Source organism: Nyctereutes procyonoides, unplaced genomic scaffold, assembly GCF_905146905.1.
Source record: "Nyctereutes procyonoides isolate TBG_1078 unplaced genomic scaffold, NYPRO_anot_genome, whole genome shotgun sequence".
Classification (NCBI taxonomy): domain Eukaryota; kingdom Metazoa; phylum Chordata; class Mammalia; order Carnivora; family Canidae; genus Nyctereutes; species Nyctereutes procyonoides.
Window position 1 is genome coordinate 47,029,194 of NW_026575126.1, and position 27,857 is coordinate 47,057,050.

The following is a 27,857-nucleotide window of genomic DNA, read 5'->3' on the forward strand; positions in this document are numbered from 1 at the left end:
CTATCTTTAGCCCCGTCACGGTCTGGTTGGTTCCCAAGAGGGAACTTGAGGGAGGCCCACCGATGCTTGTGGTGGTCTGAGCCCTCAGAGGCTCTTCGGTCTGTCACGCAGCTGTATTCTCTCACCTTAGGCCGCTGGATGGGAACACCCACCTCTCCCAGATGCACAGCTGGGCTCCTCTGCAGGTGCTGCACGGTGATGCCGAAGTCCTCTTTCCGGTCAGCGGAGTGGGCTCCTACAGCCCTGCAGGTGGGTGTTTCCTGACTCCTCCTTCCCTCCACTCCTGTGCTTTGGCTGCAGAACCAGCTGGGTTCTCTGTAGGCAGGAGGGAGCAAAGAGGCATGGGGCTCAGAGCGGGAGACTGGAAGGGAATAAGGGTTTGGCTTCTCTTCTTGCTGAACCGGAGTGTTTGAGTTGTTCCTAACCGGAGCGGCTGTGTTGGGCCAGAGCAGCTGACAAGTCAAGAAGGAGCCCTGAAGCCTGTTTTTTTTTTTTTTCCTTACTAATGATTTTTTGGGAACTTGGTCATGTACAAACTGACCACAAATGGTGACCCTTAATTTTGCTTTTGAGGGAGAAAGTTAGAGAACACTTAGCTCTAAAGTCTCCAGCACCCTTTGCAGCAAAGCACGTGGGGGTCAGAGAGCAGCTTGCTTCAGACCTGCCTGTACAGGGAGAAGATAAGTGATCCTGACTCCTTCCATTTGGTTGACTGTGCTCTCCTGTGGTTTGTTACTGTTTTCTTGAGCTAAAGCAGGTCCTGGGGGAATGGTGGGAGGGGGAGGAGGGGCCCCTTGTGCAGGGAGCAGCTCAGTGCAGTGCCAGGTGGCCGTCACTGCCCCACAGCACCACTGGGTGAGTGAGGCCCTAGTGCCCCCCTGACCTCCCCACAGGCACCTTCTCACCCTTCCAAGGCCAAATTTAAGAAACCATAACAGAGGCCCACCAACTGCTCAGGAAGCTGCCTGCAGTCTGAACCAGATGATAGACTGTTGTTCCTTGTCACTGGCAGGCACAGAAACCCACCCAAAGTAGCTGGCACGCAGGGGCGGGTGGGACGCCAGCTGGCAGCCGTCTGGGGTGGGGATCAGATGGCCCAGCCCCAGGAGCCGCACAGGCAGGGTGGGTTCCCCTCTGAGCAGCAGGGATCTGGGGCTGCTGAGTGTGTGTGGTGGGTGACTCAGTCTACCAGCGGGTCTCCTCTCTGGAAGGTGCAGCCAACGGTGGTAACAGCAGCCAGCCCTCATCCTGGAGTGAGCCCAGGACCGTAAGGTGGCCCATCCGATGAGTACATCCCTCTCCACCACAGCCCGTGAGGAAAGGCTGGTCACTGTTACCCTACCTTTCTCTCAGATTTGTAGTGAAGGCTCCCCATGTGAACGTGGGGCAAGGTGCCAGGCCCCAGCTAAGGCCTCGTGAAAGCCTGCTGTGGCACCGCAGCAGTGGCGTGGCGGGGCGCCTGGTGTGGGATGTGTGTGGGCCGGGAGCTGGTGGTTGGAATGGAGGGTGCTCCTGTGTCTCCCCCATTCTGTGCCCCACACTTCCCTGTGGGGGCTGCCCTTCTCCTCTTTCCTTTGAGAGTCTTTGCCCTCTCTCACTCCCTCCCCTTTTGTCCTCAGCCAGAAGCTCTCAGCTTGCAGAGAGCAGGTGGTCCTGACACCTATCTGGGACCATATGGTATCCCCCTGATGAGCCAGTGTCCTACTCACCTTGTCTCCCTCCCCACCAAGGGGGCCTTTGTGTTGGGTTGTAATGGTCGCTGGGCTGTCAGGTGCCCTTGGTGCTCTGTTTTGTTTCCTTCCTTTTTCAGCTGGGTTCCTCTCACCCATCTGGGCCTGGGACTGAGGGCACTGCCGCCTGCCGTTCATGTTGGGGTTTAGTCTTAGAGAACTCCCCGCTCTTCCTCCCTCTGGGCTTTCCTGCAGTGTCTCCAGGGAGAGGCTTCTGGCTGGCCTCCAGAATCCTGGTGGGAAGGCATCCCCCTGGCAGCTTTCCCAGGGTCCCCCTGCTTACCTGCCAGCCTTCCTGACCCAGAGGCTTCATCTGGTCCCTTTAGTGGACCCCGAGCTCCAGCTTATCGTGATTATCCTCATCAGAGATGCTGTGTATGAGCTGGGCTGCCAACTTTTTAATTTACTCTAGTAACGAAGCTGCCAGGCGTCCTGGAAGCTTGTGACAGCCTCAGGGGCAAAGTCACTGTGGGTAGGAGTTGCATAGGAAGACAAATTATGCTCGGGCTGCAGAAGATACTAGAATCAGAACTGGGGGAATCTGCTACCTGATGGGAATGCCAGGCTGCTTCAAGTCTCTCCTGGGCCGATGCCCATTCCCTTGGGTGGCACTTGGTCCAGAGGTGCTGGGTCTGGCCTGCCTGCCAGAGAGGCCTTTCCTTGGGTGGGTCTGGGTGCACGATGTCAGCATGTCTCTCCCAGCTCCTTTTCTTTTGCTCATTTCTGACCAGTGTCCCTTCAAATTGACATCTTCCTACAAAGGAAAGTTAACTTATTCCTTCTCATCGTGACTGGGAGCTATTTTGTGTCTTTAATGACAGCTTTGCACACAGAGGACTCTACCCTTAAGAGATCTTCTCATCATCTTTGAAAGTGTTGCTGCCTCTAGTGCCTCTAGTGCCCTTGGGGGCATTTAGAGGAAGAGGTGGGGAGGCACATGGTGAAGAAGGATGAATGTTTTCGGTAGCTAAATCTGGGGAGGGAGAGGAAGGCAGAGAAGGGGACTCTGAACACAGAAGTATTATCCTCTGATTCTTGGACAAGGAGGCCTTGTGGATTAGGGGGCCGTGCTTTGGAGCTGCATTTCTGGAATTAGAGGCTCAGAGAAGGAAGATACCAGCCAGGGTCCCACAAGACCTGGAGGGAGGATTAGATACAGTCATTCCTCTGGGCACATCTATTACCTGCAACCGAGCAAAGCACGTTTACCAACATCTCTTTGAAGCTGCAAAGGAGAGAGAACCCCCGAAGTTTGTTTCAACTATGAATACTCAATGGAGGTGAACAAAAACCCTTTTTTCTACCCACTGCACACGTGGAACATTACTGCTCGCCTCCTCACCGAGGGTCCTGGGTTTAGTGTTGCGTTGTAGTAAATTCAGTCAGTTTCTGAGGGCTTGTTTGTTCATTTCAGACCTTGGGTCCTCGAACTTTCATTTCCCCATTGGGTAGAATATTCAACATCTTGTCCTACCAGTGGGTCTTTGGGGTTGCTGGTTGAGGTTGAAGAGGCTCTTTTGCAGTGCTGCTCCGATCTGAGACGGTTGGCCTGGGAGCTGGACTCCCAGGGGGTAGTTACTTTTGGAGAGTCAGGATACTGTGGTGCCCCACCCCCCCAGCCTGTATTGTGTGTGGTCTCCACCCCCACTCATGGGGGTCGTGTGCCACTCAGGGCTCATGGTTTTCTTTATGCAACCACTGGGTGGTCCTGTTCTGTGCCAGCACCATGCTAGGCTCCAGGGAGATCCAGAGGTGACCCCTCCCCCCTGCAGTTTTGCATATAAGGAGGGGACAAGGGACACCAACAGCTCTCTCTGCTACCCCTACCTCCACCCTGCCCATTCTTCTTTTAGCAACCGGAGTGATTTCTTAGAACATAAGTCAGGTTGCATCATTCTCCTCCAAACCCTTTCAGTGCGCACTGAGGATAAAATCCAGAATCCTCACTGTGGCCGCCTTGTACCCCCCAGGCCCCAGCTCACTGCACAGCCTGATCTTCTCCCATTTCTCCTTAGCTCCATGCCCCTGGGCACACCAGCCTGCTTCCACTTCCAGGTTTTCTCCTCCTGCCTCCTGCACCCTGTGTGCATCCTTGGGGGGGGACAGGGGGCAGCCCACGTGGTGCTGGCTTATAAAGGGCTCCTCTGCCCCCTCTCTAGGCGGGCCAGGCCTCATGTTCACACTGCCATACACCTCTTACGTCCCCAGCACCCTGACCTCAGCTTGTAACCATGTGTTTGTATAATCCTCTCCCCCTGCTGGTCTTTGAGGTCTGTGAGGACAGGCCCATGTCTGTCTGGTTCCAGTATGACTCTGGCCCTGGCTAGAGTCAGGCCCACAGTGGGGGGCTCAGGAATCCTTTGCAGAGTGGGTGAAGAGTGAGTGGGTGGACCAGGCACGTGGGGATGGGGCATGCCAAAGGGAGTGGACACCTGGCAGTTGGAAAAATGATATCCAGGTGGGGACAGAGTGTAGACAAAGGAATGGGGCAGGGAGTCCAAGGACCTGTAGAGGGAGGGGTATGTACCTCAGATCAGCTGTGCAGAGAGATCATGAAGTGGGTAAGGGCTCAGCTCTGCCCCTGGGCAGAGTGAGGTTCAGACTCTCATGTGCTGGCAGTCTGGGACAGGTCCCTGAAATCCTCCCTGGCCGTCTCCACATCTATAAAATTAAACTAATAGTAGTGAACCTCACAGGGTGCCTTGTGGACGAGTGGCACAGACTGAGAGGTAGCTCTGCACCCCGGAGTGTCAGACCCCCTGCAGCATCACTGCTCGAGGTGGTAGGTTACTGGGGGAGATCACAGATCACCTGGGCTGAGGAGGCATGGTATCTGGAATGCTGGTAGGCCGTGCTGGCCATTGCTCCTGCCGTGGATTTCCGTGGTGCATGTCAGAGTCCCTCTTTTCGCTTCAGGGAGAGGAATCCAACAGCCATGAGTTGGGTTAGCAGGGGTGAAACAGAACTGTGGGGACCCCCTGCAGGAGAAGGCATGGAGCCTTAGCACTATGGTGGCAGTGGACGAGGAATGGTCAGGAATGAAGTGGAACCGGCAGGTCTGGGGTACCCTTAAGTGCCATGATGGGGGCAGGGGTGCCACACTCTGAGAGGCCGTGGTCCAGCGGAGAGGGCGGCAGAAGAGGCTGGTTTGCATGGTCATGGTCAGGTGGTGGGCCCTGCAGGGTATTCCAGTAGAGCTTTCAGGCAGACAGTGAGCCCTGTGGGACAAGGATTCAGGCTTGAGGTCCCAGCCAGAGGTGCGTACTCTGGAGCTGTCCTCTTCATGAAGGGGGAGCTGTAGCTGGCACCTTGTTGGGTTTGCCGAGGGGGACAGAGACCTCTGAGCTGCAATCCAGAGACACCTTCACAAAAGCATCAGAGAAAAAGACAATGCCTGGGGTGGGGGCAATGATGAAGGTGATAGTTGGAGCTGTGGTAGGCACTAGCAGCCACTCAGTGACTATTCTCACCAAAGCAGACGTGTATTAAAATAGGAGTTTGATCATACATACGGTTGGTGTTATTAAAATGCCCATATGGTAGTCACCGGTGTTATACCTTTCATAGTTGAGGACACCATGTCGCAAAGATGCTAGGTGACTCGCTGATGTAAAATTGGAGGCCAAGCCTGCAACCTTAAATGAACCACAGGTAGGGAGGGAAGCTGAGGGGTAGACATTTGCTGTTTCCCCTTCGAACTTCTTAAAAAATTCCAGAAGTGAGTGGAACAGCTTAATGGGGACAGCAGGGTGGAAGAAACAGTGAAAAATAATTTTCTCATTAGGATCCCGAGTACAACGCCATAAGAGCTGGGGAGCCTCAAGCAGGATGAGAGTCAGGCAGAAACGGAATGACAGGGGGGCGGCCGTGGGGCTGAGGGCAGTGAGGGGTGTTCCCTTCCACCTGTGTGCCCCATCCTCCATCTGGGCCTGGCTCTGCAGTGAGCAAAGCCAGGAGTTTCTCCAAAGGGCACGTGCCACCATGGCTGGTCCCAGTCTTTGTGTCCCCGGCCAGCCTGAGGGCCATGCATTGGCACTTTTTTCTGGAAAGCGACTCGAACAGCAGCTAATACATTTATGAAAATCTTCAGTGCCTCTGGAGATTATCTGTGGCCTCACTTCTTCCGAATGCCTTTCCCACACCCCCCTTCTCTGAGCAGGGAGGTGGCTTTCTAGAAAGCAGCAGGGCACTTGGTTTTGATGCAGGCAGGCGCTGTCAGTGATTAGGCTGTGCTGCCCCCTTGTGTCTGTCAGAAGCCCCTGCAGCGAGAGCGTTTTTATCTAACAGCTGATTAGTATTCCCTGATCCTGAGGCTGGCTCTGAATGTGGACTTCATGCATAATTCCAGGTGGCTCAAGGTCAAAAAGGTTAAGTGGGAGGATGGGGCCTCCCATCAGTGATTGGTCCCAAATCTGAGATTATGGCCCAAAGAATGAAACAAGTAGCAGATTAAAATCCGGTGAGCAGGTGAGGAAACATCTGTATGTGGACTGATTTAGCAGAGCTGGTGTCTGCACTGTGTCCTTGCCTCATGGAGAAAATGAAATGAAAACAGACAGCTGACTTTCTCTCTGCAACTGCTCTCTGTGCACAGATGCCCCCCTCGGAAGCCTGGAGAACGGGACAGGACCAGAGGACCACATTCTCCCGGAGCCCAGCCCCCGGTACAGGTTAGAATTCGGACGCCAAATTGCTTTTGAGATTGAGTTGTCCTGTTCACAACTGTGCTTTTTATTCTCTTTTAAAGGTAGGAGCACACCTTTCAAGATTCAAGGTCAAGGCCTTAGTTTACACTAATGTTCAGGTGTAGCTTGCATCATATAATGTGAAGTTGCCAAGGATGTCAGAGCATGAGAGACAGTGTTTATCAAACTTCATTTGCATACCACCTTTACTTTTATGGGGTGGGGGTCATACCTGGGTGCTGCCTCTAGTTTATGCCTGATTTTTTTAGTCACAGTAATGCACAATTTTTTAAAAAAATTTATTTATTCATGGGAGAGAGAGAGAAAGAGAGAGAGAGAGAGAGAGAGAGGCAGAGAGGCAGAGAGGCAGATAGAGGCAGAGACACAGGCAGAGGGAGAAGCAGGCTCCATGCAGGGAGCCCAACGTGGGACTTGATCCTGGGACCCCAGGATCACACCCTGGGCTGAAGGTGGTGCTAAACCGCTGAGCCCCCCGGGCTGCCCTAACGCATGATTTTATTTTATTTTATTTTATTTTATTTTTTTAATAATAAATTTATTTTTTATTGGTGTTCAATTTGTCAACATACAGAATAACACCCAGTGCTCATCCCGTCAAGTGTCCTCCTCAGTGCCTGTCACCCATTCACCCCCACTCCCCACCCTCCTCCCCTTCCACCACCCCTAGTTCGTTTCCCAGAGTTAGGAGTCTTTATGTTTTGTCTCCCTTTCTGATATTTCCCACATACTTCTTCTCCCTTCCCTTCTATTCCCTTTCACTATTATTTATATTCCCCAAATGAATGAGAACATATAATGTTTGTCCTTCTCCGATTGACTTACTTCACTCAGCATAATACCCTCCAGTTCCATCCACATCGAAGCAAATGGTGGGTATTGGTCGTTTCTAATGGCTGAGGAATATTCCATTGTATACATAGACCACATCTTCTTCATCCATTCATCTTTCCATGGACACCGAGGCTCCTTCCACAGTTTGGCTATTGTGGACATTTAACGCACGATTTTAATATTAGATACTGTTGGAGCCACTTAGTTCTCCTCTATTTGAGATGTGCTTAGTCTGGCATATGGCAGTAAGCCCCGTATTGTTTTCTGATTTTCAAGTGAGAGTATCTCAAAGGGAAGCTGAGTTGCTCAAAGTCATTGCATGTTGGGTGACAGAGCTAGAATGGACACTGAAGTCTCTCGGGACTGCCAGGATCTTCGGTGCTTTTCCAGTTGTTTTCTTCTGTCTTCATGTTTTTAATTTGGTGCAAACTTCAGTGAGTGGGGATAGATCCCATCTGCATTTTCAACCTTAGCTCCAGGATGGGAGTCACTTTTTACCTCAAAGTATGGTTGATGTTATGCTCTCTCCCTGAGTCTATAGGACCTTGCTGCCTGATGGTGACACCACCTCTAGGTCCCTGTACAGGGAGTACACTGTCAGGGAGGATTGGTGTCACCAGCTCCATCCAGGATGCAGAGCCCTTTATGCTTTATTTTATTTTATTTATTTTACTTTTTATTTCATTTATTTTTATTATTTTATTTATTTATTTATTTAATTTTATTTTTTTTAAGGGTTTTATTTGTTCATGAGAAACACACAGAGAGAGGCAGAGACACAGGCAGAAGGAGAAGCAGGCTCCCTTCGGGGAGCCCGATGCAGGGACTTGATCCCAGGACTCCAGGATCACGACCTGAGCCAAAGGCAGATTCTCAACCACTGAGCCACCCTGGGTGCCATGTTTGCTGATTGTGTTAGAAAAATACTAGGTATTGATTTCGAGGACACAAATAACCTCAGTGAGAAGGCAAATTTGTGAATAGGGAATCTGCAATCTGCATATGATGAGGGTTGCCTGTGATTTCGAAGGGCTGCCTCCCCGGCTTCTGGTGGGTACACCTGAGTACACTCAGCACCTGCTAGTTTTTTGAATGATGAGGTTGTGTATTTCCAGTGGCCGAGTCTAACTTCCTTCTGTCTGCCTTCTCCCAGTGTGGAAGCCAGTCCTCCCGGCCAGGGAAGCCCTCTGAGCAGCCTGTTACCTTCTGCCTCCGTGCCAGAGTCGATGACAGTTAGTAAGTACTTTCTGCATGTCCTCCACCCATACTGGTGACTTTTGGGGCTGCATATCAGTGGAGTGGCTTTGTGCTTGCTGTTGCACTGTGGACTTCACAAAATGTGGGGTAAAACCAGGCATGTGTGTACCTGGTCACGGAATTGAAGTGTGTGTGCGGTTCTAAGCTTCCTGAGCTGTGGTGAATAACGTGGTGCTTGGACGTGTGCACGCTGTAAAGGACACGCTGCAGAGATGGAACAGCACTGAGTTAGAGGGAAACTTCTGTTGTTCAAGGTTTAGGGATTTGCCTCCTGTAAGGTCGTCAGCTACAGAGGAACTGTGCTAGTTGGATTTCCTTTAGCCCTTGGAGGAATCATTTTTGGAAGCAAGGAAGAGTGTCTCTCTCGGAGAATGAAGGTTGTTGAAGATTAGGTTCAGATAGTTTCTGACCTTTCTACTGAGAAAAAGTATTAGAGATATAACAAGATTAGGTTCATGTGGCTTTATATAATAAAGAATAAACTAACTGTACCTTCAGAGGTAGAAGTTCATCTCTTTTTCCAGAGCAGACAGGCTGAGGCTGGTATGTGGCTCCATGTTCTTCAGAGACTGGGACTCCTTCCATTTTGCCTCATGACCCAAAACGGCTGTTCTAGCTCAAGCCATCCCATTCTCCTCCCAGGCAGCAGAAGGGGGAGGGAGTAAAGGAGAGATGTTTTCCATTTCCATAGGTAGGATTCAGAGTCTGAACTTGCAGAGGGTAAGATATTACAACTTTTTTCTCTGCAACTGGTTTCTCTGCCTGAAATTTACATTTCCCTCAATTATGAAAGTAGCAGCAAACCCTAGAAACCACAGCAGTGTCAGCAAAATGGGTGACTTTGTCACTGATGGAAGTCCACAGGCACTCTCGAGAACCCCAACATGAGAAAAATCTCAGAATGTTGTTTCTGCTGGAAAACAGCTTTTAATGTAATATTAAAGAATTTTAGGCATTAGGTCACTTTTTCTTTTTTTTACATTTTGAGAATTCACTTTCAATATATTCAGTTTCCTTTGTAGTCTTGTGTGTCCTATGTATCTTAAACTATGTTTCTGAGAAGAGGCCCAGGGACTTCACCAGGCTGTAGAGTGGGTCCGTGGTACTAAACAGGTGACTCCTGCCGCAGCTCTAAGGCCCTGTCCTAGAAGGCACACTCAGTAACCCATTGGCCCTGCCAACATCCGTCCCACAGCCTCTGCTGGCTGCTAGGGAGGCAGTGACCCCACTGCCCTATTAGGGTGTTCATTGATAGGGGAGGAAAAACAGAGTTTGGGAGACAGCTGGCATTCTCCTGAGTCGGGGATGAAGGAGGAAATGGGCAGACTCTGTAAGGGAGGCACTGTGGGAAGGACCAGTCTTACTCTGTGTAATGAAAGTGTGCAGTTCATTATGGTGCTCCTTACATGGAGTCAGCCAAGTGGATACCTGTAGGTCTGTACATGGGGCTCACAGGCCAGGAGAACCCTGAAGTCGCTGGCTCTCAAAGCTCAGTTATTTATTTACTGCCGTACCAGTACTTACCCTGTAATTTTTTTCTTTTTAAACTGGTGCACTTAAGAAAACCTAAATGCCTTTACTTAAGAAGGGAGCTTTGCATGAGTACAGTGAGTGGAGAACCGCTGTTAGTTGCCTGAAATAGCAGGTAACTGAAAATAAAGACACTGGAAAGGAACCGATGTTAAGTCGGCCTGGATGTCACTGCCTGGCCCAGCTTCTGTCTGGGACCCCTTCCCATTGTTGTGAGGAGAGGCCAGTGAGTGAGCAGCAGCAGGAGGGTGGTGGGGATGTCTTTGTCCTGGAAGAAACCAGAGGGGGTGAGAAGGGACAGACGGCCTCTTGTCTGAGTCTCTGCTCCTTTACTCCTTGTCTTTCTGCATCTGCAAAGCTCTCTCTCCGCGTGGGTTACATCTTGTATAGAGGGCTGAGGCTTTATTCCGGCTCTGAGGTGTGTCTCAGAGAACACTGGTGCCTGCCTTATGTTTGTCTTGGAAAGAACAGCAACCTCGAGATTGTGGGCATGAACACCAGGCCTTGCCACTTGTCAGAGCACAGGCATCTTCGTGCGCCCCAGCGGGTACCCGGCGTTATGCTTCCAGGCAGTTCCCTGCTTCCTGGGGTGAGGTCTCTTCCTGACAGGTGACCACAGTCTGCTTTGTTGGCACCTCTGTGGGTCTCCCCGGGCCACTTTCTGCCAGAGGAAGCAGCTGGCCCTACTTGTGCATTGACACCACGGTCATCTGTTATCATGCCGATGGCTGAGATTTTGGTTCTTTTTCTTGTCTTATACGATCTTCCAAAAATGTCAACCTAGTTTTCTTATTTGGTATCTTTGGCAAGTAGGGACCTATGCACGGCATAACTTGAATCTCTGAGCAGATGTGTCATCACACCCACAGCTTGACTCTTGATACTTTATTTTTTAATTTTTTTAAAAGATTTTTTTAATTTATCCATGAGAGGCACAGAGAGAGAAAGAGAGAGAGGCAGAGACACAGGCAGAGGGAGAAGCAGGCTCTCCGTGGAAGGAGCCCGATGTGGGACCCCATCCCAGGACTCCATGATCACACCCTGAGCTGAAGGCAGACGCTCAGCAGCTGAGCCACTCAGGGATCCTGACTCTTGATACTTTATATCGATGTCCTTTGTGTGTTGGGGCGTGATGCTGTGCTTTTGGGGCAGAGGGTGGTGGCTCCCTGTTTGCTGAAGTGGCTGCAAATTTCAGTGAGCCTTCTGGACACACACGCTTGTATATGTTCTGGATGAGAGCTCAGGATTCTTTAGAAATTTTGGGTTGAAGGTGGTTTTGATATGTGTCCCCCTCATCCTGCCTGTGCCACTGTGACAACTGAGAAAAATAAGAAGAGCGAGCCTGTCTGGGTGCCTGGGGCATCAGCTGGGGTGGCCTTGACAAAGTACCACAGGCTGAGTGGCCCAAACAGCAGATCTCTTTTTTGCAGTTTAGGAGGCTGGGGGTCCGGTGACCGCAGTGTTGGTCCCTGGTGAGGCCGCTGCCCTTAGCTTGCAGATGGCCTTTTCTGGCTGCCTCTGCATTCCTGGTGTCTCTTCCTCTGCTTATAAGGACCCCAGCCCTACTGACTTAGGGTCCCACCTGTAGGACCTCATTTAACCTTAATTACCTTCTTAAAGGTCCTACCTCCAAATACGGTCCCACTGGAGGTTAGGGCTTCACATAGGAATTTTGGCTGGGGTGGGGAGGACTCATTCAGTCCCAGGGAGTCCCAAGAATAGTGTCCTGAGAGCTGTCCAGATTAAGAATTCCATTCCAGCCCGTGAAGCACAGGGGATTCTACTCAGGAGATGCTTGACTCTCAAGACCCTGAGGAGCCTGGCAGAGGAGCCCCAACTCTTCTCTGTGATGCAGGGAACATTCTCTCACATCCTGCCAAGTGGCTTCCCTGGCTTCATGTAATCATGGATATCAGTGGCTGCCTCGGCACAGTGGTGCATTTCATCCTCAGTGATTGGGGATGACTGACAAGTCCCTGCCAAGCAGCCTTCCCCTTCTGGATGCCTCTGAAGTGGCAAAGGGTTTTATCCTGGACTTTTTGGGTGTATATTCTTGTTATGAGGTGCCCAAGAGAGGACCATGTGGCCAGGCCCACATTCCTGCTTTTCCTAAGAGGCCCTTTGGTACTTAAGAACCCACAGAGCCTGTTAGCAAGAATTAATTATTTAGCGAAGTGGTAAAGACGGTTGGAGCACATCAGAACACTCCTACTTCTGCCCCCAGGCACTTCCCTTTCCGGCAGGTGAGTGTTTGTGTTTGGGGTGTGCAGGGCCGGATGACAGCAGTCCACCTGTTGTTTTGGTGGGTGATGTGTTGTCCCACCCAGGAGGGCTCGCCCTGAGGCCAGGCTGCCTTGTTCCCCAGGTCCCCCTGCCCTGGGTGGTCTTGAACCTCTCAAGGCCTGTTTCCATATCCAAACACAGGGATGCCACAAACACCCATCATTTGCCTAGAAGAGTATGTGGGTCAGAGCTGAGTGTCAGTAAATAGCAGCTATGACCAATCTGCTTATTTGCATTCTGCTTTCTTAGCATTATTTTCTAGCATTTTCCTCTCTACATCTTCCAGGTCATGCCGCTGAATGATTGTGTAATATTCCAATTTAGATTATTTGAGCCAGGGGAGGAGGGCACACCAGCCAGGTTGGTTTGTTTGTGATTTTTGCTTTTGCACGGAGTCTCTTCACTCATTGTAAAAAAAACAAACCGAGAAGTGCCAGGCTTGGAGTAAATTATTTTTGTCTGCTGTGTGTTTCTTTGTGGTAAATTCTTGGACTATGGGGCGGGTGGGCCAAAGGTGAGTCCCGTGTTCGTGGGCTTGTAATCAGTAGCCATTTTGTGTTTGGAGTGAACATGTTACCAGCGGGGGGATAGCTGCTAGTTTCTTTCCCCCTCCAACGACCGACCGTAATTGCTGACATTTTAATGCATCTGCCACTTTCAGAGCTGGAGAACTGGCCCTTAGAGGCTGGTGGCCATGCGTTCCCTGGAGGGGCAGCCCCCCTCCAGGCCTTTGTCTGACATTTGTGACCCCTGCCCCACTGCACGCGTTGTTTGTGTAGATCCTTTCTTTGTTTTGGGGTCTCTGGTCCTCCCATTGGCCCTTCTGCCTGATGTGGAGCTGAAGTGGGGATGGGGGCCCAGAGTGCTATTTGCCGCTCCTGGCACTGGCCGCGTGGCTTGGGGAGGAGGCCAAGGGGACAGGCCGGCAGGACCCCCACCTCCCTGTGCTCCTGCTTATTAGCCTGTATATCAGGGAGCCAGAAGGCAAAGGCCGCCCTGAGGACTTGCCAGGACAGAGGGGAGGACAGAAGGCCATGACATGAACAGACTCATGAACTTCCCGTGTGTCTCAAGTGCTAGGAGGGTGAGCACAGGGGGGCTGCTTTAGGTGGTGCTATTGAATGCAGTTGGGCTCAGGAAGCTGCGGAGCTGAGGCCTTCAGGGTGAGGGGGACTGTGTAGTTTTGGTGGTGGGTGGTGATGGTGGCAGTGGGGCTGGGCAGAGGGGCGAGCTGAGCCGAGGGTGCTCTCAGTCGGATTTTATTTTATTTTATTTTATTTTATTTATTTTATTTTTAAAAATATTTTATTTATTTATTCATGAAAGACAGAGAGAGGCGCAGAGACATAGGCAGAGAGAGAAGCAGGCTCCATGCAGGGAGCCCGACGTGGGACTTGATCTCAGGACTCCAGGATCAGGCCCTGGGCCAAAGGCAGACACTTAACCTCTGAGCCACCCAGGCATCCCTCTCAGTCGGATTTTATCCCTAGGGCAGTGGGAAGCCGGTAGGGGGGGTCTCAAGCCGGAATCATGCGACCCTTCTCACTTGCTCTTGCAAATGGCAGTTGTGCAGCGTGTCTGCTACCTGAAGCATCGTCAGGAGCCGGGGGTCCCTGATGGCCCTTGCTTGCTCAGGGTCCTGAAGGCCTTCCCTGGGTGGGACCTCCTGCGTTGACGAGGGTGTCCTCACTGTTTCAAGCTTCCAGCGGCCCCCACTCAATGTCCTGAGTACTGGGCACTGACACCCTTAATGCTGGAGCACGCTAAGTGCTGCAAGAGCGCTGGGGGCTAGGGGGATGCCGGCCACCTGGAGCCACCATCCTGGGGTTCTGCCCAGCCCCAGTGCTTCCTGGGGAGATTTCCCTTTCTTCTCTTCCTTCTCTTCCCCCCCACCCCCAAACTCTCTTTCCTCATGTGTGAAGTGAAGAGACTGACGCTGGCTTCTCAGGGCCGTTCTGAGAGATGAACGCACTCTCGGGAGGCCTGAGTGCTGAAGTGGGCCTCACGCGGGATGGGAGCCTGGCGAGTGCCTGTAAGCTTCCACATGTGCTGAGTGCTGAGCGCTGCTGTTCTGAGTTCCTCAGAGTTCGGTCCTTGCCCAGCAAGGCTGGGGGGGGGGGGGGGTGGACCAGGCCGAGACCGAGGACAATGAGTCACTTTTGTGTCCTCTCCTGGTATTTAGGTGTCAGGTGGCGCCATTGTCTTAGGGATGTCCGTTCTTTCTGAAATGACTTCTCGAAATCCCCTGGGGGGGTAATGGAAGCGATAGTCAGGACAGGGGTGCTTCCAGCCCCCAGAGGTCAGTGGGTGACACCTGGAGACATTTTGGGTGGCACAGTGGGGTGGGGATGCCGTGGCATTTGTGGGGTAGTGGCCTGGGACACTGCTAACACCCTATGGTGCACAGGACCGCCCCACAGCAGAGGATGATCCAGCAGATGTCAGTAGTGCAGAGGATGAGAAAGTCCACAGTGGGAGGGGGAGGTACTGGGACTATTCTCCAGGACCCGTGGTTTGTTTTAGACCTTTTTCTTGTTTTTTAACCACTTGCATGCTCAGGGAATGAGACTCCAGAGAAACAGGAACCTCAAATGAACCCAAACGAAATGATACATCCCATAGAGCCTTTGTTCTTGGGCCTGTCTTTGGGAGCTGCTTCGTCCCATCATTGCAGTGAAGATGATTTAGGGGGGCTGTAGATGCATAAGCATAAACACCTGTGGCATGTACCAGCATAAATCACAGCTGGATCTAATAGCTGTAGAGACTTTCGCATTCAGCATGTGTAGCTCCTTGGGGCTCAACTCATTGAGAATTCCTTCAGTTGATACTTATTGGTATTCACGTCGGCTGTACATTCCTTCACTCCCTCAGTAAAAAAAAAAAAAAAAAAAAAGTTTCTACTCCTGAACTGAAATCTTTGTTTGACTATATGGTCATTTGGGAGCGGCAAGTTGCAGGCAGGCGGCTCAGCCTTTCTTCCTGCGGGCTGCGGAGGGCAGCCCTGCGGCCACCAGGTGGCGCTCCGGCCCTTTCGCTGTCTTGCTCGCCCAAGCTTTCCTCCTGCAGCTGGGGGGTGTTGCGGGCTCAATTTTGATGTCCAGCGCTTGTGCCCTATTTTAACTGTGAGGTGGGGTGGTGATGGCAGTGGCAGCGACGGTCTTTTCTAGTTGAGGAACATTGAGCATGCACAGAACATCGTATTTGCCACGAGTGTAACTGCGGTTGTATTGTTGCTGATGGCTTTCTGAGGAGGTAAAGGTGGAATAAAAGCTAATTAGAAAATATTTCTGCTTTGTCATCGCTTTCTACAAGATGGAATTAATTATCCGTGGAGGTTTGTTCTTCATTGCAGTCCTAGTCATTGCCACCTTTTTCCTTTCTTGGGGTGTTAGGGGTTGGGTGAGGAGTGATAGATAATAGAGGTAAGCCCGGATAATCACCATGACTGTTTCCTTTTGATTTCTCCTCACTTTTGATATTGAGCCAGGGCAGAGGGCAAGAGAAACATCCTTGGTTGTCAATAGGCCTTGTTGACCGGGTCCTTTTTTGTCCTAGCTGTTATTGGAAGGGAGTCTCAGTACTAGTGAGGAGGTCTGGCTCATTGCCTGGCAACACGGTTCCAAACGTTCTGCAGCTTGAAGATGCTCTAGTAATGGTTCAGAGGAGGAGGCGAGGTCCCACGGCCGGCTGGTTGCTTGGCGGGCAGGGTGGGCCAGCAGGCCGCTGCACTGCCTCTACTCTGAGCCCCCTGCCCCCTTGAGTCCAGGGAGTGACTCTAGTTGATAATGGCCAACACAGGTCCTCTAGTTGGGCAAGTTTCTTTAAAGGCGAAACTTCTCGGGGAGCCTGGGTGGCTTAGTTGTTTAGGCATCTGCTTTCTGCTCAGGTCATGATCCCAGCGTCCAGGGATGGAGCCCTGCATTGGGCTCCTTGCTCAGTGGGGAGTTTGCTTTTCCCTCCCCCTGCTCTTGCACTCGTGCTCTCTCTCCCTCTCCCTCAAATAAATAAATACAATCTTTAAAAAAAATAAAGGGGAAATGTCCCACTGAGTGTTATCTACTAGACTTTCAGTCATTGTCTTGGTAGTTAGAACGTTCCAGATGGAATTCAGACATGCTTCAATTCTTTACTGATTTGTTTATTCAGTCCACAGACATTTACTGAACGTCTCTCACATGCTGGGTGCTATTCTAGGTGCCGGGGAGTCAAAGGTGAAGGAGATCCAGTTCTACTCAGGAACTCTGTGCCTCAGTTTCCCCATCCTGAAAATGTAGGTTATAAGAGTAGCAGCGCCCTGTGTTGTTGTGAGGACTGAAGAACTTAACATAAAGTGCTTATGCCAATACATCTGGCATGTGTGAGTTCTTGTTACGTGGTCCCTGCCCACAGGAAGTTCAGAATCTCTTGGAAGTAACCATGATGAGAAGACCCAGAAATAAGTGAAGAATGGTTGCATGGGGCAAAGGAAGGCAGTTGGGTCATGCAGGGTGGATGTATTCTTTGTTGCCTATGGGCACTGAGTGAACGCCCTCATGTTCTTTCCTTACCCCGACCTGGAAGGAGTCCCCTTTAAAGATTTTATTTGTTTATTCATGAGAGACACACAGAGAGAGGCAGAGACACAGGCAGAGGGAGAAGCAGGCTCTTTGTGGGGAGCCTGCTGCAGGACTCGACCCCAGGACCCTGGGATCATGCTCTAAGACAAAGGCAGATGCTCAACCACTGAGCTACCCAGGTGCCCCGGAGCAGGAAATTGTAACTGGAGTTTGAGATCAGGCTGTCCAGCTTCCCCCCACATGGAACTAGAGAGGCCTCCAGCTGCCTGACAGAGATGGCTGTTTCCTTGCTGCTGCTGAGGGTTGGGGGCTGCTGTCCAGGCAGACAGAGGGGGGGAAGGGGCTGAGGGGCCGGTGTAGGGGGGGTTGGGCAGCCTTGGTGAGGAGGGGGGGCACTCCACGGAGGGGCAGCTGTGTGCAAAAGGCTCCTGAATGAGGAGCCCAGGAGCCCCACCTCTGAGCCCTGCTGAACGCTGCCAGACATGCTGCGGGCCTGGAGGGGCTCTTCCAGAGGAAGTGATGGTCCAGCCTGTGGGACTCACTGTGTGTGCATAGCCCAGGAAGGCTGTGTTTTAGCTGGCCTGTCCCCCAGGGCATTTCCAGGAGTCTCTCAGGGTGACCTCCTGCTTTAGGCTGGGGTCACTCCCCTGGGAAGCTTTCCCTTGACCTTCGTAACCATGGGCTACTATGGACGAACTACCGTGAACTCTCCGGGTTTCAGGATCCTGTCTGGATTCCTGGTGCTTCTGAGCCAAATATGATCCCCCCCCCTTTGGGGATTTCATCCGTCTAGTCTCAGGTCAGTTGAGTTCTTGCCGGCCCCCTTAACAACGCAGTCTCCATATTTGTTGACAGACATTCTGGGGTGGGTGCTCATTGATCCCCCAGCCAGGAATAATTTTTGGTCTTGAGCTCTTTAGTGGGCTCTTGGCTAGGTCTTGCAGCGGCTTATGTAACAGTTTGTTGTAATTCAGAGCTGATCCAGAGCAGACTTCTTGCTCAGGGGGAAGCACCCGTCAGACTTGCTTGAAATATCAGCTCTGTTCGACATGTGCCATCAGAAGAGCTGTGGCAGCTCAGTTTGTAGAGTTGTGTCAAGGGGGCAATTACCAGGTTTGAATTCGGGGTGGAGGTAGCTGGCTGGGCCGGACATCCCGTGGAGGTGGTGGGTCACTGGAGCAGTGAGGTCCAGAGGATGCCCCAGGCCCCAGGGGCTCCCGTCCTAAAAGGGGATGAGCAGCAGCCACCTGTGAGAGGGCCTGATCAGTGAAGAGGAGAGGTGCTTGTGTTTCGGTTCTGGCGTTTCTTCCTTTACCTGCACCTCTTCCCCCTCCTCTCCTGGATCTTAAGTATTAACTCTCAAGGTAACTATTAAAATTTGTGTTCTCTGTGTGAATACGTCTGCATGGAAAAAGCCCAGAAGATACTCATGGAGCTCAGTAAAGAGTTTGCCTATCCCCCTCGTCCCAGCCACTTTAGCTGCCCCCCAGCCTCCAGACCCAAACCTTTGTGGAGTTCAGCCTCCGGAAGGACAATAGCTGCCAGACTGACAGGGCTGGCACGAGATCTGCGTTCGTCCTCTGACAGGCTGTCAGGTTGCTTTTCAGCAGCTCTAGGCTGCCTCAGCCCCTGCACCGTCAGCTTATTGTCCCTTCTGGTTCTTCTGCTTGGACCACCTCTCCCGCCCCCAACCGTGCCCCCCTCCGCCCTCCTTGTGGCCTGCAGAGCGCTTATTCATCTTTAGGGCTTAGTTTAGGTGGTGCCTCTAAAACAGTAGCAGTCTCGTAATCAATAATGCTGCCTGGAAAATCGCTTTAAAGCTGTGAGCTGGCAAAGATGAAAAAATGTCAGCCCTGAGTTCATTAGTCAGGTGAGGTCCCCCCAGGGGCAGGTCCTGAGTGTACCCCATGGGTGGGTGAGCGGCCCGTGGGCCCCAAGAGAGGGAACCCACAGGGGTTGGGCTGGGCATGCACAGTTCCTCCTCCTGGGCTCCCATTCCTCCGGGGAGCAGTCATGAGGGGCAGAGAGATCGGAGTGGGAAGTTGGGGGCACTTCTTCCCCGTAGAGATGGACGGTGAGAGACCTGGTGGCGTCTCTCCCACCCAGAGCACCTCACTTGAGAAGAGACTTAGAATTCAGGCTGTTTTTAGGTATATGGTTGTGGGTAGGTGACTCTCCTGAGGCTCTGTTTTCTCTCCTGCAAAATGGGATCAATGATCTCTCCCTGACAGATTTGCCAGCAACCTCTGATAAAATAGAGCACGTAAGGAATGGTGCCTGAGTCAGCTGACTGGCTGAGTGTGGAATCCATGACTCCTTTCACTGGTAGCCGGCCTTCATTTTCCCTGATCCATCTCCAAAAGCACATCTCCTGTTCTCCCTGAAGCAGGGAAATGGGAAGCAGCTACAGAAGTGGGCCACAAATCTAGCAGGGAGGTCAGGTGCAGCCCTGGGGGCATCAGGTGGCAGGCTGTAGCTCAGCAGTGGTGACCCCTGAGTCGGTACCTCCCCTGTGCTGCTGGGTGTTTGTGGGGGGCACGGTTGTGGGGTGGGGGGGAGTGCCGTGGCCCAGGTGGGTTTTGAGCTCTCTCCCTCCTGGTATGGACACACTCTCCTGCTGAGTTTTCCAATTCAGTTAGCCAAGAATTCAGAGCTTAGGGGAAATGAGGAGGCCTCAGGGCACGGGAACCAGATGTAGCCTGTCTTGCATGGGTCTCCCCTTGCCTTTGGGTTCCCTCAGCCAGGTCCAGCACAGGTGGAGCCCTGCTGGCTTGGGGAAGGGAGCTGGGTTCCGCCAGCCACCAACTGCCCTCTTGTTCCCCCACTTCCACGGGGGTTTGGGAGAATGGCGCCAAAGTTCCATGCCCTTCTGATTTGGGGAATGCCTACCAGTTGGGCTTTCCCGAGGGAGAAAGCAGAATGCCTAGATGTGTCCGTGCCTCCCTGTGACTGAAGACCCTCGTACGTGGCTGGTTCTGCAAGGGGTTCTGAGCGGACACTCCTGGACACAAAGCCGTTACCCTGGAGTGCTTTAGGGACATGAAGTCTGGGCTGCAGGGATGCAGCAAGAGGAAGCACGCACTCAGTGTATTCTAGGCGCCAGGCTCTGCTCTAAGCGTGTTCCATGCCCCCCCCCCCCCCCCCCCCCCCGTCTTCCCAGAAGCTCTGCCAGCCCTGTGTGTTATCATCCTGTCTTATTGATGAGCAAGAGCTGGGTCCTGGTGATGAAACTGCTCGATGACCCTCACACAGGTAGTGAGTGCTTGACAGGGGTCCCTCTGGCTGGGCATTCATTCAACAAATACAGGGGCCCTACTATATGCCAGGCAGTGCCCTGAGCTCTGGGACAGGTTCCCTCAACCTCTGCACTATCAGCATTTGGGTTGGCCCATTCTCTGCCATGGGGGCTGTCCTGTGCACTGTCGGGCATTTATCCACATCCCTGGCCTCTCCCACTCGATGCCAGAAGCACCTCCTCTCCAGTTCTGACAGTCAGAAATGTCTCCAGACGGTGCCAGATGTTCTGTGGGGTGGGCAACCCCCCCTCAGGTAAAAACCACTGCTCTAGGGGGATAGCAGGAAACCCAGAACTTACATTTTGTTGGAGAATTTCAGAGACCACACACACAAATAAATGTATCAGGGGATGCTCCGTCTTCTGAAGGAAAATGAAGCAGAACACGAGCACAGATGGAGAGTCAGCTACTCTGGAGGGGCTGCTGTGGCCTGCTGTCTGCGAAGGCCCTTCTGATGAGGGGCCTCTTGAGGAGAGGCCTGATGCCATGAGGAAGGGAGCTGTGAGCTTTGTGGAGGAAGAGTTCCCAGCAGAGGGGACAGCCGTGCACAGGCCTTGGGGTGGGAGGGTGCTGAGTGTGGCTGGGGCAGCAGGAGAGTGGGCAGGGAGGGTGGGGGTGGCTTTAGCTGTCACTCTGTGTTAGGATGGGAACCACTGGGGACTCTGGAGCAGTGGAGGGCCATGCTGGCCACTGGGTGGAGAGTTGGCAGTGGGCGGACTGGGGGGCAAAGGAGAACAGCTGATCAGTGTCCTGGCAGCAGAGCCAGCCACTGGAGGAGGCTCTGGGCTCTCTATTTAAGAGGATGACCTATGGGCTCTTTTGAAATTCATATGATCAATGCCGTTTTCGCTCTAGATTGAAAACCCTGGCCCACCTCTGCCCACCTGGAGTCCCGTCCTTCTCAGGACTGAGCATGTGCCTCTTAATCTTTGAGCTGTGCCTTCTGCAGCTCAGTCCTCTTCTTTGACCTCATTTCTTGATTCAGCATTTTTAGGAAAGATCAATTAGCTTCCTGGAGAAAGGAGAGCACCCTACTGGGCTGAGGAAGCAGCAGCCTTTTTTGGTCTTCATCCTCAAGGCTCTTTTTTTTTTTTTTGTTTTTTTGTTTTTTCCTCCTCTAAATCCAGTTGCCCTAAGGTAGCTTTTTGGTTCATGTTGCCTTCCGAGCCTTCATTTCCCTCCTGTTGTGTTCCTCCAACCACCACAGTTTATTGACCCCCTAATTAATTTTAATCATTCTGTATTGGCAACTTTGGTTAGTCACAGCTGCTCCTTCATAATAATGAGAAAGGAAAGTGTCTTCTTAACGTGTCCTTGATTCCATTTATCATCTCTCCATGGTGTTCTCATGATCATTAATTTATTGGTTTATCCCCAGAGGCCTGTGTGATTGGGGCCTTTCTGAAATTCACTGATAAAAAAGATGAACTATACTTGAAAAAACCAGCAACCTCTTTTCTTTCCTTTCCCGGAAACGGAAACCCACATCTAAGACAGTTGTTCAGGATGAGGCTGCAAAAAAGCAGAATGTGTTTCCTTGAACTGTGCCTACGATGTGGTCTCGGACCATCTGACCGTTAGGTGCCCTGTTTGGAAAATCTAGGTGTGGTTTGGGGCGTGTGGGCACTTGGACACCAGGAGAATCTTTTCAAGGGAAACCAGATGCAGACATCGCCTTGGCTAGAATTCTCTGGGGCAAGTTCTTTCTAAAAAGTTCTCACCACCACGTTTACCTGGTGGCATGGCTTCTCTCAGAATGGCTCCAGGATTAGCTTTGGGTGGAGGCCGTCACTGTCATGTGCTGTAGTCAAAATAAGATTGCCTCACTGATCACCGCGAGTCCTGGAAATCTGCATTTTTCTGTGCCAGTCTTTGTTAAAAATAGTTGCTGACCCTTGTCTGTATTGCTGGATACTGTATTCAGAGCGTTCTCTGCCTTCTAGAGATCGGTCCAAACAGCAAAATATGTGAGGAAAAGAAACCGGGAAGAGTGCCAGAGACTCGCCTTCAGCTGCATCTGGGTATCTGCCGGGGATGTGGTGAGGCCCAGCTCCTGCAGGTGGGATGCGTTGGCTCTGAACTCAGACCCACTCGCGTCCGAACAGTGCTTCTTTTTGCCAGTTTCCTGGCTGATCACTGCAGGGGGAGAGGTTGAGGGTTCCGGGAAGTCAGCCTCACTCCCCAAGAGTGTTAGGAACAACACAATGTGCAGGATTTTCCACAGTTAGGGGCACAGTTAACTCACATACGAAGCCAGACTGCTCTAAGAATTTGATTTAAAAAGACTATTTTGGGGGAAAATATCCACCAACTTATCTTTAATGAAGTTTGACCCTTTAGTCTACAGTAGAATTTTTTCTCTTCTGAGTCACACTGATAACTTAGAGCAGCAGATTTCTTTTTTTTTCCAAGTAACACGTGAGCCATGGAAAACTCAAAAACTGATGACAAGGGTTGTCTGTCTGGGGATTCCTGTCCCTTCTCTCTCCTCCCAGAAGCCTTCAGATTCATCAATATGGTCCTGTCACACAGATGAGTCACTGTCCCTTAAGTGGAGAGATCACTCTGGAGAGGAGAGTTTTGCAGAGTTCTGTGTGGATATTAAGTTCAGGTGATTGAGTTGAGAAGCTGGAACCAAGGGACCCCAACCATATTTTATAGAGAGCTCCTCAGTGGGTGTGCTGCTTGGTCTAGCGTGGGAGGAGATAAGGAGTGATTGCTTTCCAGAGGCGGCCCTCCACCATCCATCTTCACTAAGATGGCTCCTCTAGAGGGGCAGGGAGTACGTCTCCATCTAAATCACATTGCGGAGGAGGGAGAGACAGTGAAGCAAGATTGTCACAGCTTAATACGCAATGCTTTCACCAGGGACCTGAGAAGTTTGGTTTCTGTAAATTTCCTTTGCTCATCCCCAGCTCGTGGGGGCTATGGGATGGCACTGAGGAGCCACCTTGCTAATGCACTGGTTGCTTCATCAAGAAATGAATATGGTAGCGTATTAGGCAGGAAGTCACTCTGGCTAACAAAGACCTGTGGTGATGCTGGTTTAAACAAGGTGGAATTTTCTCTTCCCCCATAATAGCTTGGGACCTGGTTCTTCCCTTGGGTGGCAACACCATCATCTCTCAGATGTTGCCCTTGTTCCACATGCCCATGACATTGACCTTTCTGCCAGAAAGGAGACATGGCCTCACACTCCCAGAGTGGCTTCCTACTCCCCTCACTTCGGCTCACATGCATCCTGTGGCCATATCTAACTGAAAGAGAAGGTGAGGGATGTGGTCATTCTGAGTGGTCATGTGGCCAGTTACAGAAGAAGAAAATGGGATTTGGGACAGTTGGTGCCCACTCCTGGTGGAAGATCACATGGTTAATCTGACCGTGGAGCTTTTATTTTTTTTTAGCATTAAACTTTTTGTTTTGGGATCCCTGGGTGGCGCAGCGGTTTAGCGCCTGCCTTTGGCCCAGGGCGCGATCCTGGAGACCCGGGATCGAATCCCACATCAGGCTCCCGGTGCATGGAGCCTGCTTCTCCTTCTGCCTGTGTCTCTGCCTCTCTCTCTCTCTCTCTCTCTGACTATCATAAATAAATAATAAAAAAAAAAAAATCTTAAACTTTTTGTTTTGAAAGAATTTACACTACACAAGAAATGGTGAAAAAAATAGATTTCCATGTACCCTTCCTCCCTCTTTCCCCTAGTGGTACCATCTTACAGAACCAGAGTATGTTGTCAAAACCAGAGAAGCGATGCTCTACAGACCTTACATGATTTCACCCGTTTTTATATGCATTGGTGTGTGTGTGTGTGTGTGTGTGTGTGTGTAGCACTGAGAAAAGCTATCACCTATGTGGATTTGTGTAGCTACCTTGCAAATGGTGTTTACCAGTTGCCCACCCCCTAGGATCCAGTCCAGGACTGCACGAGCCATGGGTCCCTGCCCAAGATTGAGCTTCATGCCCTGCCATTCCTTGATCTTGAAATATAAACAGCTGGTGGTTTGCTTGTTTACTGTGAGGTTCCTTAACTTCCTGCCCCTGCTTATGCCTATGGGTTTCTTTTTTTTTTTAATTTTTTAAAAATTTTTATTTATTATTTATGATAGTCACAGAGAGAGAGAGAGAGAGAGAGAGAGAGAGAGAGAGAGAGAGGCAGAGACACAGGCAGAGGGAGAAGCAGGCTCCATGCACCAGGAGCCCGACGTGGGATTCGATCCCGGGTCCCCAGGATCACGCCCTGGGCCAAAGGCAGGCGCCAAACCGCTGCGCCACCCAGGGATCCCTGCCTATGGGTTTCAAACTGGCCATCCACAGAGGGGTTTCATTTGGGGCTGCACAGTGTTGAAAATAGCTTTTTAATTAGTTGCCAACATTTAAGCATTGGGTGATTTTCGTGTTAAAAAAAAAAAAACCAACAACAAACCAAACCACTTAACCTCAGTGGAAAAATCAGAACATCTTGTGACCACTAGGTATTTTTGCATAGCGTTCAGCTGTAGCCAGTGGTGGCTACTGGCTGCCTAATAGCAGTCCCTCCTAGTCCCACCTGCCAACTCTGCTCACGTGTGCTTCCTGCCTGGCCCCCTGGCAGGTGCAAGTCCGATTCCTCAACAGAAGCAGTTTTCTCTCTCAACAGGGGGCGTTATCCAAATTTGGGGGGCCAGCTACTCATCCTTCGAGCCTTTGTGCAAGCATTTCCCTCTAAGGAAGCACTTAATGGCCCTCCCACCCTACAGGATTAGTAACGTCTCCTCTCTGTTCTCTCCATCATGCCACTCCCCACTTCACTGCTTGCCTGTCAGCCTCTGGGCCAAGTCTGCACACTCTTTGAGGGCGAGGGGCCAGGATCAGGGATCGTGTCTCTGCTCTCATTCATCTGCGTGTCCCCAACACCTCGTGCTGTGTCTGGCACCTCGTGAGTGATTAGTAGTTGTTGGTCGAGTGAGCACAGCAGAATCAAGGCCACCATCAGGTGCTGATGTGCTCACCGCTTACCGTGTGCCAGGCCTCTGCTGGGCCTTGACTGTCACCCTCATGCATCCTCACTGTGACTCCATAGGAAGCTGTTCTTTCATTCATCTTAGTAATGAAGGAACAGAGGCGCAGAAAGATGAAAGAGCTTGGGTGCAGTGATAGCACTTAGTACCGAGAAGGTATGGGAGGACTTCTGCCGTGGATATTTTTTAAGGCCAAGGATTGATTGATGGCCCCTGGAGGAGATGTAGAAATGTATTAGAAATTGTTAGAAAATGACAGGAAAAAGGGAAATGTTGAACCATAGAGATTTTTCCTATTGATTAATCATTGGCTATTTGTTGTCCCAAAGAGGATAATTGTGGCACTCTGGCCCAGGTGGCAGATGGGCTTGGCATTGGAAGACCAGGATCTTCCTGGACCATCCTTAGGATCTTGGTGGCAGGGAAAGTTGAGTTTTACTGACCGTATCTGACACTCTTTGAAGCACTGATGAAAATGAGGAAGGGGTCAGGCTGAGGCTTGAGGAGAATACCACTTGGCTCTTGGGGCTGGGATGCCAGTGCTGATGCCCTTTTCAAGGGAGATGCCATGCCAAACCACAGGGACGCTTGGTTAGTGGCTTCTATCAGTAAAGATGACTGGGCTGGACTTGACCATGGGAGATTAAGGCGACAGGTGTGCTAGAAGCACTTGGCTGTTAGTTCTGGCTCCAACCCCTCAACCTTTTGGGGGTCTTGGAAGTATCATGTCCCTTCTTTCAGGAGAGGAATAAGAGGTGTCCAAGCTTGTTGGGGACCTACTATGTCACTATGCTGGCAGGAGCATGCAAGTTTAGCTTTACCTCAATTCCCCCAGCAACCCTGTGAGGTGGGTGGTATTATTCCTATGCCCAGGGAGGTTCAGTTTGCTATTCAGTGACCCAGCTGGTGATTACTGGCATGAGGACACGAACCCAGGCTCAACCTGAAGCCTCTGCTCCATCCACCATGCCAAGGTGTCCCCACAGTCTCTTGGTGGCCTCACTGCTACACCGGCCTTTACCGTCTATGTGCAGGTGCGCATGCCCATACCCAGGAGCTGCCGTCAGCCAGAGCACAGCGAGGACACAGCAGTTAGGAAGCTGTCCCGTTTTCTAGCGGAGAAGCCCAGCACTACAGACGCTAGGAGGTTCCTGGGAGTGACACAAACATTCTTACAGGGCCCAGGCTTTAACCTCTTCAGCCTTGTTTCTTCATTTCTGAAATGGGAGCAATCCCAGCTGTTTGGTTTCTTCACCGTCAGTGTAAAGTTTCAGGCGCTTTGAGGATGATGGGCTGCCGCCCTAAAAGCCAGAATCTGCCTCAAGTGCTGAACTGGGTGGGAGGTTGTCAGAGCCTCAGGCTCAAGTGTCTGCAACACAGTAGGTGTCCGGTGACCTCCCTGCTTGGAGGCCTGTCCCCCCCAGCAGGTCCTGTGGCAGGATAGAGGTGGCAGTGCTACTGGTCACTTGTGCTCAGCCAGTGTCAGCTCTTATGGGGCCCAGCAGCCAGCGCCCTGTCTCATGTCTTTTGTTGCCCATCTTAGTGTCGAGCATTAGTTTCATTAAGGACTAATTTTTCAGCTGCTCAGGTGAAACTTGGCACAGATTTCTCTAGATGACTGGGCTTTGCACAGGTGCCCCAGACTGTGGGCCAGGATTAATACAGAGGCAGCGTTCAGTATTAGCACCTGCCTGCCAGGCCCAGCGACTGGGACAGGAGGGCATTTCATGTGAGAGGTTGGGCTGCTTGACACACCCCTGGTTTCCAGAAGGCTTAGGAGCTAGGCTCCCAGCACGCCTATGGCCCAGACTTTAAAAAACCTGCAGCCCGAGCTGACTGCTGTTGCTTCTGAGGAGGCTAAGGTGTCTGGAGGCCACTACTGTGCTGCCAGGCAGACCCGTCAGCCACCTCTCTAGAGCCTGTGGTTCCAGCCCCTTTAAGACAGGCTGGTGGCCTAGGAAGCAGACAATTAACACGAGGTGGCGTTTTCTCTAGAGGCCCAGGGTTTTAGTAAAATGGGCTGAGCACGAGGACTCCTAGAAAGACCACTGCACCCTCATCCTCTTTACAAGATGGTGGTTTCTCTGGGCAGGTAGGACGTGTGCATCCAGACCCTCATGCCTTGGCTCGCTTCCCCTCTGAATCCTGCAAGGGCCTTTTATGTACTTGGGGCAAAAGCCAGATTCCTACCGAGGCCTGTAAAACCCGGCCCTTTTGTCCCCTGTCCTGTGCCTGTCACTTAGCAGCCACACTGACCTTCAGGTAGTTCCTTAGTCACGCAGAGTATGTGCTTGCCTGGTGCCTTCCTTTTCCATGGATGCCCCCCTACTTCCCAACACCTTTCTTTTAACAGGGGGTTTTATCCAAATTTCGAGGGGTGCTTGGAAGAAGCCTGGATTGGGGCTCTGGGTGCAGCTCAGTTCTGTGTTGTGCTCACCATATGACCTTGGGCCAGCTGCAGGGCCTGGGTATGTGCGTTGAGGCAGCATCCCCTGCCCCTGGGTGTGGTGCAGCTGGGGTTAGTGAGCGTGCCGCCTCATGCCTGTGGGTCACCCACAACATCTGGTCCTGTCCTCATGCATTCTTAAGCCGGGAGATCGTGGCTCTTCTGGTCTGCAGCCTGAGTGCTCCGTTGGCTGTTATGGTGCACCCTGGTCTCTCCTGCGGGTT

The 27,857-nt window shown here is 51.6% G+C and overlaps 1 protein-coding gene across 2 annotated transcripts in view; it reads left to right on the top strand.

The window, feature by feature from the left end:
* SNX29 (sorting nexin 29) overlaps nucleotides 1-27,857 on the top strand; it is a 530,502-nt gene that overhangs the window by 83,252 nt on the left and 419,393 nt on the right. For both annotated transcript variants that reach the window (XM_055339302.1, XM_055339303.1), the window contains exons 9-11: nucleotides 131-249; nucleotides 6,325-6,400; nucleotides 8,421-8,503. In XM_055339302.1, coding sequence (XP_055195277.1) covers nucleotides 131-249; nucleotides 6,325-6,400; nucleotides 8,421-8,503 — 278 coding nt within the window. The remainder of the gene's footprint in view (nucleotides 1-130; nucleotides 250-6,324; nucleotides 6,401-8,420; nucleotides 8,504-27,857) is intronic.